At 40.6% G+C, this 12,151-nt stretch overlaps 1 protein-coding gene across 1 annotated transcript; it reads left to right on the top strand.

Annotated features, from left to right (window-relative positions):
- The first annotated feature begins 5,045 nt into the window (after nt 1–5,045).
- LOC108138282 (V-type proton ATPase 116 kDa subunit a1) lies at nt 5,046–11,165 on the top strand. The gene is made up of 4 exons (XM_017260438.2): nt 5,046–5,168; nt 7,679–9,878; nt 10,700–10,871; nt 10,939–11,165. The coding sequence occupies exons 2-4, from the start codon at nt 7,700–7,702 to the stop codon at nt 11,030–11,032; spliced, it is 2,445 nt and encodes an 814-aa protein (XP_017115927.1). The 5' UTR covers nt 5,046–5,168; nt 7,679–7,699; the 3' UTR covers nt 11,033–11,165.
- The last annotated feature ends 986 nt before the right edge of the window (nt 11,166–12,151 follow it).

Raw genomic sequence — 12,151 nt, forward strand, 5'->3', positions numbered from 1 at the left:
AACCATTTTTTATTGTAAGTAATAATGGGAAAGTATTTTGGGACGGTTATTTTTCTTTGTTGCGCCGCAGTCATCATGCCGATCTGTTTTATAATTCAATTTAGACAATGTACATGGCATACATGAGCAACAGGCTGGCCCATAACACTTCAGCCATAACAATGAAAATGAAAATAAAAAATAATCATATAATATAGTTGAGCATACGCAGCACCGAGCAAAATGAGACAAGCACGGCAGACTCACAGGAACCACTACGATGATATTTGTGCCATTGTTTAAACCAGCTGAGTGGCGAGGGGAAACGCAACAGTTGACTTTTATGCACGACATGACGCAGCTCGGCTTTATGCCCCCACTCGGTTTGCTCTTCCTTTTTTCCCCTGCATAATTCCAAACTGATATGCATTGCAGTTGAGCTGGCGCACAACGCGGCGTATGAGTAATACTCGTAACAATGCCCATAATTGTCAGTGTTTGGGGCAGGTGACACCAGGTGAGCGAGTTGGGACTCACAGTTGTCACTGCGGCTGCCATTGCCACAGTCTTGTTAAAAAAAATGGAACAGACACTGAAATTTCATTTAAGAAAGAGCTCATTGAAACACAAGCAGCAATGTATCAAATTGTTAAAAAAGACCCCAAGGGAATTTTTTCATTCCTAATATTTTTCAACTAACTAAATTGACAAATTTTGTGTTTTATATTTTTATGTTCATCTTCTTTGCCCTTAAAGTAAATTTAAAGTAAATAGGTAAGTAGATAAGAAATACTGAGCAATTAAAGTTTTCAAAAATAAATGAAATGAAAACCCATAGCATATCGCTTATTTTTAACCACTCGCGCAAAACCATTTGTAATTCCAAATAAACACAAAAACAACAACATTTCATTGTCTAGACTGGCCACAATTGTTTTGCAAACCTTAACATTGTTTTAGCCACAGCCGTATATCATTTCGCATGTGGCAGGGAATATTAGCGATGGTTTTTCCAACATTTTCACACATTCTCATTTCAGAACAAATTACGTACATTATTGCGGAACAAAAGTGAAAAGCATCACGGCAACAGCGACAATAGCTGAACCCTTTTCGCTGGGGGATTTTCGAGAGGGGGTGCTTTTTGGGGCTTTGGCATTATGAAAATGCTTTAAGCAGAAAATTGGATTTTTTCATCTTGAATGGAAAACAAAACAACGAAAAAACGAAAAAAACGAGGCGAGGTAATAACACTAAAGCCCCCCGGTAGCTACAAAAAATAATAAGTATTAAACATCACCCGAAAGAGCGGCGGAACAAAAAATAAATGTTAGATATGCTGACAAAGGTAATACAATAAATACGAAATGACGTTGCTGCCACGGCTGCTGTTAATGTTAAATTTTACGTGGCATACTTTTGGGCACCCTTGAGCAAAGGGGCAATGGGGGCGTGGCTAAGGGTGGGTGGCAGGGGCATGGTCATGGGTGGGGAAGGTCGAGGTGAACTCTCTTTTTGGTAGTTGGTAATCGTGCTGATTGTTCTTTTTTGCTTGGGTTCTTTAATTTCATTTGAGCCCATTTTTATTTATTTAGCATTAGTTTTTATTTTACGAGCCATCAAGAGGCAACACTTGAACACTTGCCAGCATAGTTGAGTGCCATGAGCAAACATGAAAACAAAGCGGAAAATGGCCAAAGCATAAGGCAAACAAAATTAAAACGAACTTAAACTGTTAATTGAATTTTATTCAGGTTTTATAGTCGAGCATAAATCAAGGGCACACACTACCTAATTGTTTAATCAAGAGTAAGTAGATGATAAGCCACAGCCATAAAAGATAACCCACTGATAAGCCACCGTCTTACGAGAGTTCTGAATCACCAGCCCAGTATACACACGAAATTCCATTCCCGGCATGTGTTTACCCACAATAAAACCCGACCAAGAATCACTAAAGATAACGAGCCGGCGATTGCCAATGGAACTGCAATTGCAACGGCCAATCCGTACATAAAACGGGGCAGATTTGCACTTTTCGTTCGTAAACACATCAGAATCGAATTGGCTGCACGTTTGTGCAGACCGGACCAAAAAGCTCTTACACCGCAGGCCATTTTGTTGCAACTCGTCCATATGGGCATTAGACTAATCCAGAGTACCGCACGCAACAACTTACTTATTGGCCATGGCAGAAACCAGTCGGCTGAAGTCCCGAAATACTCCGGGAAATTGCACACTGTGAAAAAAGACCGTGCACAAGTGGAGTTTATTAAAAATCGGAACAAAATTTGTATGACTTCCAATTTTTGGTAACAACATTTTTTCTGTAAGAGAAGCCAAAATTTGAAACCAAAATTCGGCATAGACACGTTTCAAATTAAAATTTAAAAAAGAGAAGTAGCTTTATGAAAATTTCGGCACTATTCCTACGTTGTAGGTAACGTGTAAATGAACAGAGTATTTAAAAATGTTTAGAAATCAGTTTATTGACTAATTTCTTTTATTATTACTGCAATGGAATATAAACTTTGTCTCACAGAAGCTAGCTTTTTCTTCCCGTTTTTTTTTTATAGTGCTTTTCTACTTTCGTTTTAACTGCAGTTTTTGGCGCAGAGCAGACGGAATGGTGACGCACATTAGCCGATAGTGAGGGTCGAACACATGGCCCCCAGTCCGTACCCCATTTAATGTGCAACAGCGAAAAGTTGAACGTGCTGGCAGCTAAACTCCTTTTTCATCCTCTCTGTGCTTGGCAACAAACTCACTCACACACACTCGCTAACTGATGGCCATTATCAGCATCATTATGTGGCATTAGGAGCCGTGCCACGAGGATGATTATGTTGTTGCAGCTTAAAGTTGAATGCGATTTATTCGTGGTCTCCCCCCGTTGTTCGCCCCTTTCCATGTGTGCGTGTGTGAAAAAAGTGCATTTGAGCTAATTTAAATAGCATAAATTGAGATGCTTAAGCTCATTAGGTAGAAATTTTTAATTAGCAAGCCCTGTAATGACCACCGACTGGCAGGTGGTCGCTTATCATATGCGGACCAAAGCAAAAACGCAGCTTATCATTCAAGTGGAAACCAAAATTATACTAATTACACACTTAATGCAGTTCCCAGGGATCTGCGTCATCTATGAGAAAGATAATACTAAATGACGTCCGCAGACCATCTAATTTTTTCTAAATAATATAAAAAATCCGAATTTTCAGAAGTCAACATTACTTAATATAGGGACGGAACTCAAATGGGCGGAATACCAATTATACGCGTAATTTATAGGGAATCATTGATAAACCAGATAAACCAATATAGACAATCTTGAAATCAAGTCTAAAATAAGATTTGGGTATAATATTTAATGACAATCATTTATTATAACTGCGATTTCGGATAAGATATGTGTTTATAAGTCAATGAAAAGTCTATGAATTAGAAATAGTTAATGAGAATAGTTAATATACATTTTTTCCAGTTTTCTCTTTGGTAATTTAGAAATTTCAAAATATTTAGTATTCATCAATACTAAATACAATAATAAATAACACTAAAAATTTTAATGCCAATAATGACCTTTAAGTTAAAATGTTTCGTTTTCCTATTCAAAATTTGCTTTTGCTTGGCAATAGTTTAGTATCAGAGTTTTAGGGGCCATAAATTGGAGAGTGAATTTGCGAATTATTTCTAATGAATCATGTGCTCTGTTAATCAAACGTTGCCATACCAACCAGAGCACGTGACTCACGATAGGACCGGCGTACTTAAGTCGGTTTCCAGAGAACGCGGCTGATAAACAAAGCACTTGACTCGGGGACTAATACCAATTGAGCAGACATAAGGCTGCCAGGCAGCCTTCCCTTCACACGTCGTGGCAGGAATCTTTGAGTAATCCCAGCGTATTACACAGGTGGGGTTCAGCTTTGCGAGGTGCGACTCCCAGCAGGAGATAAGCTGGTTAAGACCAGTGAAAATTGTTGAAGATGGCCCTGTAAAGCTTCAAGTCCCAGGAAAGGACTACATTTATTTTTCAAAGTCACAAATATAAATATTTAAATCCATTTCACAAAGCACTTTATAATTTTATGTTGGATTAAGAATAATGACGTATACTTTCTGTGTAATAAATAAATTTCTTGGTATTTATATTAAATAATCTTTTACCAAAATTTGTTCTAAAATAAACTAAGAAAATAGTTCCAAGATAACATAGTTTTGGACATTTTTTTACACTTGGGAGCAATTCTGTTTGCCTGGGTATTGCGCATTTTAAAGGTTCATAAGTTTTCTTCTTTTGAAATTGTATTCCAACAAAATTATTTTTTATGCACCCCTATTTTATAAAATTGCCCATTTTATTTTACACACAAGGATTTTTAAGTTTAAATTTATACTGTTTTAATTTCAAAACACGGAAACCAATTATTATTATTATTTTACTTAAATGTAAGGTATTATAGTTTAAATATTGTGTACAATAATTAAAAATGCTAAGTTGGAGATCTTATATCTCACTTTTTATTATAGATATCTTATTTAACCAATTGGGGGAGCTATCACCGTATGTACGACTGTCAATCCGATTTTGCCGATGATTGATGGATCACTCCGTCCATCATCAGTTGGTGGTGGGTCCTTAATAAACTCTGCAGCAGTGGCAGTGCTATATCAGCGGGTGTCATATTGTTGCAACACCAGCGACCCGCCCGAATAGTGTCAATCAGGTAATGGAATTTTGTGGCGTTGGCCAACTCGTGCTTACACTCAATCATTGATAATGCGCTGGGAAATAGCCACAAGAAAAGTGACCAGTAATCGGGGAGTGGACTGCCATAATTGGGTTTTGGTTACCCGCCGATTACGATTACGATTACCTTCGCTGACCGGCGATAAGCCATCGTCCATCAAAGGCGTTCTGTTCTGCGGACTGTTCAGCGGGACACAATCGCAAAGTGGTTCTGAGTGTGTGATAAAAAGTGTGGGCACAAAGATTATGCAGCGCTCTCCCATGGCATTTAGCCGCGTTTTGGCGAGAGTATGGGTGTGTTGTTTAGATTAGCCCCAGTCTAATTGGCCATGGAGCTCGACGGTTCTTAGGCGATCGCACAGTTCTTTCTGCTCCGCCGAGGTGGCAGGTCGCGAAACAATTAGCAATCACCCACTGGTTACATTTTTGCTGCTTTAGTGTAAGTGTCGTGACTCAAATCGAAAGTGTCCTTGAAGGACTAAAATGTGTATTGCTTACATAAATTTTGGTCAAAACGCTTGTGTATATTTCATGCCATTTGCAATACGCATACGCCACGTTGGCAATGCGCGTGTTAGTTTAATTATTATTAGCTACCTTAGGGTTAACAACGCGAGGTTATCAATGTTGGCAGAGATAAGCCGTAAATGGCCATAAATTAAATGTTTCCATTCGAAATGAAAAGTTAAAAAAAAAACTGCTCCCCACAAAATTATTCAAAATTGCATTAGACTTAATGGTAATTTCTTCTACGATAACGTATCTTAATTGGTTCCCGATAATCACTCGCTAACATTATAAACATCGATTTCCATTTGGAGCTATTAAATGTTTTATATTCACTATATGGCCCCATAATTGCCCTGTGACGTCAGAGCACGTGATGGATCATGTGGGGCGAGCAAATTGAACCACTCAAACGTCAAGTTGAAATTTGCCACACGGCCGATTGCGTTGTCGATAATATTTTTACGGCCCACGAACGGATTTCTTAATGAGCCCCGTAACTTCGCCTGCAATCCAAAGCGCAATCCCCAGTGAACCCATGATTGCGGACATAAACCAGCGGGAACTACAACTGGGAATGGGCATTGGCTATCCGCTAATCAGACATTTGCGTAAAGTTCTGCCCCCAAAGATTTATGGCCAACTTAAAGACAATTGTCTGGGCTCAGCGCAGATTTATGGCTACGATTGATGTACAAAACTAAAGCGGAAAGGCTCGCTCCTGCACTGATTTATCCATCGATGCCATCGGCATAGCCAAACGACCAGCACTTAATCAATTCTATAAACCGTTTGTGCAGGAATACGTTGTCTTCCTGTCAGTAGAAATGAGCTCAACATTTCAGGTTCAATTGCATTTCACCTAGCAATTTATATTCAAATTAATATGAATTATTAAAAACTGCTGTGGGACAACTCGCAACTTAGTCTTTATATCTTAACTCTAATTTGATTTATTCCACTGCAGAACAAGAATTTCAACTTGACATTCTGTGATGAATTAAATAAAAAGTGTTGATACTAATAATAAAATTTATGTTTAATCCAATTAAATAGCTGTTGAAACTAAATGTTCAAAAATTAGTTTCGGGCTAAATTAAAAGTAAGAAAGGACTAAAAATAAACATTCACTCCAATTAATCTTAATCTTTTTGGATACGTTGCATAACTCTTGAACTCTGTTTTCCTCTACCAATTCGACAATTTATGGAGCAATTAAGAAATCAACAAGCATTCCATTCAATTCCACAATTCCGATAATATACTTCGTACTCACTTCCCGCCGCGGTAAATCAAATCTCTGGTATCTGTGACAAGCCGAAACTATCAAAAAAAAAGGTGAAGTGAGGCCACAGACTGCGCGTCTTTTTATCAGTCAGTCGAGAGCGAGAGTCAATCATGATTTTATGGCCGGACAGGCGGGCGGAACGAAATCACAGCCAGGCAGTGGTTTTACCATAAATATCTGTAATCTGGCCCGCCCAAAACGGTTATCAGAAGACATTGCACAGGTCCTGGGCGGGTAATAAGCGTATAGTGCAATAAACTAGGTTTTCGGGGCTTATTTATAAACCGAGTGATTGCCGGTAATTGTTAATAATTTCAAATTATTAATGCGCTCAAAGCCCACTCCAGATAGGGCCCGAATGCCACTAGATAACAACCGAAGCGATCTCGATGGACGAGCCAGTCCAATCCCTAATCTAATCTGCACGCTTCGGCTGCGTTCTGTTCTGTTCTGAATCGTTGAGTTCCACTTAGGTGATTGATTGCGACATTGGCAGGCACTGCATTGAAGTGGACCGACCATAAACAATGTGCGTCAGTTGAATCAACAGTGTTGAAACCCTTTGACAGACGGCAAAACCCATTAAAGGTCGTCAAAACAACTCATTAACCTAACAGATTACGAATGTGGGTCACATTTGGACATTTAAGTATTCAATATGTCAATATTTTTATTTTAATAGAATGCATTTGTTTTAACAGAGTACATTAAAATTTTTAAAGTTTCTGTTTACTATTCCGGCCTCAATTATTTCTAAGTTTCTCAATCATACTGACAAGTGGTTATAAATTAATTTCATGGGTAATAACCTTTTTATCTGAAGTGGAAATTTTGGTGACTATTATTACGTTTGATCACATGCCTTACTTGGTAATAAAAAAATTGCTTAATATACATAGTTTGAAAAGCAGACTTTACTTGCAATAAATAAGTCATTATTCTAAGCAAATGAGCAACGAACTTTAGTAAATATTTTATATTTTTTTTAAAGCTACATGGTCAATAAATATAGAAGACCGAATTTGTTTTTTTTTTGAATTTTAGGGCATGAAACAAAATTAAAATTCCTATTTACTTGGGTTTAATAAAACTCCTTCTTCTAATTATTCTGATTACTCTAGTTCTAAGATCTAATCAAAACTATTTATTTGCAGTAATAGGCCCTCGGTTCGAAGATGGGTGATATGTTCCGCAGCGAGAAGATGGCCCTGTGCCAGCTGTTCATCCAGCCGGAGGCGGCATACGCCTCAATTGCCGAGCTGGGCGAGAGTGGATGTGTCCAGTTCCGCGATCTCAATGACGAGGTCAGTGCCTTCCAGCGCAAGTACGTGACTGAGGTGCGGCGATGCGATGACATGGAGCGTCGCCTGCGGTTCGTGGAGTCCGAGATGAAGAAGGACGAGGTGGACGTGCCTGTGCTGAAGCCAGAGGAGGAACCAAGTGCCCCGAATCCGCGCGAGGCCGTCGACCTGGAGGCACAGCTGGAGAAGACCGACAATGAGCTGCGCGAAATGTCTGCCAATGGGGCCAGTCTGGCCGCCAACTTCCGGCACATGCAGGAGCTGAAGAGCGTGCTGGTGAACACCGAGGGCTTTTTCTCCGACCAAGAGGTCATCAACCTGGACTCCAACCGCAGGCTGGACCCCGAGGATCCGACTCAGGCGCCGGGTGCCGCCCAACGGGGCCAGCTGGCCTTTGTGGCCGGTGTCATCAAGCTGGAGCGATTCTTCAGCTTCGAGCGGATGCTGTGGCGCATTTCCAGGGGCAACATCTTCCTGCGGCGGGCCGACATCGATGGCCTGGTGGAGGACGAGGAGACCGGAAGACCAGTGCTCAAAACCGTGTTTGTGGCCTTCTTCCAGGGAGAGCAGCTGAAGCAGAGGATCAAGAAGGTCTGCACGGGCTATCATGCCGCCGTTTATCCCTGTCCCAGCGCACATGCCGAGCGGCTAGAGATGATCAAGGATGTGAATGTCCGTCTGGAGGACCTCAAGCTGGTCCTCAGCCAGAGTGCCGATCATCGCAGCCGGGTCTTGAACTCAGCTTCCAAGCATTTGCCTCGCTGGTCGATCATGGTGCGCAAAATGAAGGCCATCTACCACATCCTCAACTTCTTCAATCCGGATGTGACGGGCAAGTGTCTGATTGGCGAGGGCTGGGTGCCCACCAACGACATAGCCACCGTTCAAGAGGCCCTGGCTCGAGCCTCCAAGGTCTCGGAGAGCTCCATACCGGCGTTCATGAACGTCATCGAGACGAACGAGATGCCGCCCACCTACACGCGAACCAATAAGTTCACCAATGGCTTCCAGAACCTGGTCGACTCGTATGGCATGGCCTCGTACAGGGAAGTGAATCCGGCGCTTTACGCCTGCATCACGTTCCCCTTCCTGTTCGCCGTGATGTTCGGTGACTTGGGACACGGCCTGATCCTGCTGCTCTTCGCCTCCTGGCTGATCATCAAGGAAAAGCAACTGGCCTCGATCAAGGAGGAGATCTTCAACATATTCTTCGGCGGGCGGTACATCATCCTGCTGATGGGCATCTTCTCCATCTACACGGGTTTCATCTACAACGACGTGTTCTCCAAGTCGATGAACATTTTCGGCTCCGCCTGGCATATGAACTACACCAGGGACACGGTCGAGGACCCCGCTCTGAAGTACATCACGCTGCGGCCCAACGACACGGTCTACAAGACATACCCCTTCGGCATGGATCCTATTTGGCAGTTGGCCGACAACAAGATCATCTTCTTGAACACTTTCAAAATGAAGCTGTCAATCATTGTGGGCGTGGTGCACATGATCTTCGGAGTGACCATGTCGGTGGTAAACTTTGCCTACTACAAGAAGTACGCCAGCATCTTCCTGGAGTTCCTGCCCCAAGTTCTGTTCCTTATGCTGCTGTTCGGCTACATGGTCTTCATGATGTTCTTCAAGTGGGTCACCTATAACGACACGGTGGAAGGACCCCTTTCGCCGGCCTGTGCTCCGTCCATCCTGATCCTGTTCATCAATATGATCCTGCAGGGCAGCCAGGAAACCCCGGAGCCGTGCAAGGAGTTCATGTTCGAGGGCCAGAAGTCCATCCAGCAGGTGTTCGTCATCATCGCCATCATCTGCATTCCCTGGATGCTCCTGGGCAAGCCCCTGTATATCTTGTTGAAGCGCAAAATTAGCGGAGCCCCGCCCCCAAAGCCGCAGGGCGGAGGAGGCGAGGGTCACGGCGATGACGACGCCATGGGCGAGATCTTCATCCACCAGGCCATCCACACCATCGAGTATGTCCTGAGCACGGTTTCCCACACGGCCTCGTACCTCCGACTGTGGGCCCTGTCCCTGGCTCATGCACGTAAGTCTTTGTATTTCATTATATTCACACCAAAATATCATTTGTATTAGACCTGATAAAATAATGGAGTAGTAATATTGAATATCTGACTATTGAGTTTATTTTAATAATATTTAAATTAAATATTTAATTACAATCTTATATACAATGCGTATTTAATTACAAGGTAGTTATATTAAAATATATATATAATAAAAACATTAGGTTTAAAATAGTTCCTTTTTTATTTCAAGCATTTAATCTAAGTTAAATGACATTTGCAGATATTAATATTAGTTTCAAAAACAGCCTAAAGAAAATTTTTAAAAAATTTTATTATTTTCTTATTTAAACTTTTATATCCCAGTTTAAATATTCCAAGCATAAATAATTTGAATAATTTATAATTTAATATCATAACTATTTAAACCGAATAAATAACATCGAAAAAACTAAAAAGCTAAATATACCAAAGCAACCGAAAACAGACTTAAATTTCCCATAACCCGCTTTCGGTTCCATTCCATTTCTTTTTCAAACCTATTAAATTTTATGATATAATAAACAAAAAGATAGAAACACAATTTAATAGTGTCATATTTAATTATATAAGTTTGTTGTAGAGTTTATAAGATAACATAAAGTTTGGATATAGATGGCATGCAACGCGTAGGGAAATTCGAAATAGTAATAAAGCGTTTAACATTTACGATTTGACGCAATTAAGCGTGTCACCAATTTATAATTTCTAGTATCATAAATATGGTTAAATGATAGGATAACAAATATATTTACCATTAAAAATTATCTAACGAATATCGTTTGATTTCCCATTTTTGCAGAGCTCTCCGAAGTGCTGTGGAACATGGTGTTTTCCATGGGCTTCAAATACGACAGCTACATTGGAGGCGTTCTCATCTACGTATTCTTTGGGGCGTGGGCACTGCTCACAGTTGGCATCCTGGTGCTCATCGAAGGACTCTCGGCCTTCCTGCACACATTGCGTTTGCATTGGTGAGATTGGATTAATCACATAACGTTTTTTCAGACACAGTCTAACCTACCAACCTTTTTTTGTCAGGGTGGAGTTCATGAGCAAGTTCTATGAGGGCGCTGGTTACGCCTTTGAGCCCTTCGCCTTTAAGACCATCCTGGATGTCAGCGAGGATGACTAAATGTGGAGCAGAGGACAGAGTGACAGAGCGCAGGACGCAGGACGCACTTCCCTAAAGCATTTTCCGTTTATATCGTTCCGCTTCTTTCGTTTTTTTCACGGAAATATAAATTTTGTTTGATATGCATACAGAATGCTAGTTTGTTTTTCTATTTTCCTGGCTCATTTCTGGGCTTGTCGGTCGACGACAAATGTTTGTCATATGCTTTCTGACAGTTTTCCTTTGGTCACCCAAGTGACAACTGCAGACAACCGCTGGAACACACACATTCCCCATACGGACTGCACATTTTCGAAACAATCTCAAAGCAAAGTGTTTTATATCCTCAAAAGAAAGAGTGCCCTGGTATGTGAGTGTTCGATTTTTTCTCATTAGAAATGTTGTCATGTGCTGAAATTATGTTGTCAGTTCGACTGTCCATTGGGCATTGAATTGTGAAATTGCACACTGGCCAATTTAAATAATAATAGTATGACAGGACGCATCAACCTAAGGCAAGTATTGAATGGCAGCGCAAATATATTTTTGTCAATTGCTGCAAGGCAGTAAGTAAACAAAAACTTGATGGAAAATAATCACTGACTTATAGCTTTATATTTGTAAGGCCATGTTATTGTTGGTTAATTAAAACATAATGTTTGCCCTAAACCATTTATACATTCATTAATACATTTTTAAAACAAATACCAAAACTCAGCTGTGGTAAAAGTTAATTGTTAAAAAACTAATTTATTTTAAAAGCCAAAAGTCAAATGAAATATTTTAAAAAATATGATTGTCATGTCAGTTATAGTTAAGTCCAAATACAACACCTCTTAAGCTATACTCAATAAAAAAATATGCGTTTGATGCTTTCTGTTTGCAATGGAATCTTGCTTGCTATAAAAAATGTTAAATGGCGCGAAATTCTTTTCAATTTCAATTCGGAGCGTTGGTCTTTGGTTCTTTGGATTCCTGCAACCCTTTACCTGCTGGTGCTGTTTTTGCTGCCGGACTGCCCTCGACGCGTTTCCCAATATTTGCATTCGAACTCAATTGGTTGCGTTTTGTGCTTATTGCCTTTTGCTTGCTGGCAAAATTGAACCTGTTCTAGTGTCTATCTTTTTTGGGTTTTCGTTG

The sequence above is a fragment of the Drosophila elegans genome, unplaced genomic scaffold (assembly GCF_018152505.1).
Source record: "Drosophila elegans isolate 14027-0461.03 unplaced genomic scaffold, ASM1815250v1 contig_814, whole genome shotgun sequence".
Taxonomy (NCBI): Eukaryota; Metazoa; Arthropoda; class Insecta; order Diptera; family Drosophilidae; genus Drosophila; species Drosophila elegans.

Coding starts and splice junctions, on each gene's coding strand:
- LOC108138282 (XM_017260438.2), top strand. CDS start 7,700: ATGGGTGATATGTTCCGCAGCGAGAAGATGGCCCTGTGCCAGCTGTTC. Junction 9,879..10,699: donor CCTGTCCCTGGCTCATGCAC/GTAAGTCTTTGT, acceptor CCATTTTTGCAG/AGCTCTCCGAAGTGCTGTGG. Junction 10,872..10,938: donor CACACATTGCGTTTGCATTG/GTGAGATTGGAT, acceptor TTTTTTTGTCAG/GGTGGAGTTCATGAGCAAGT.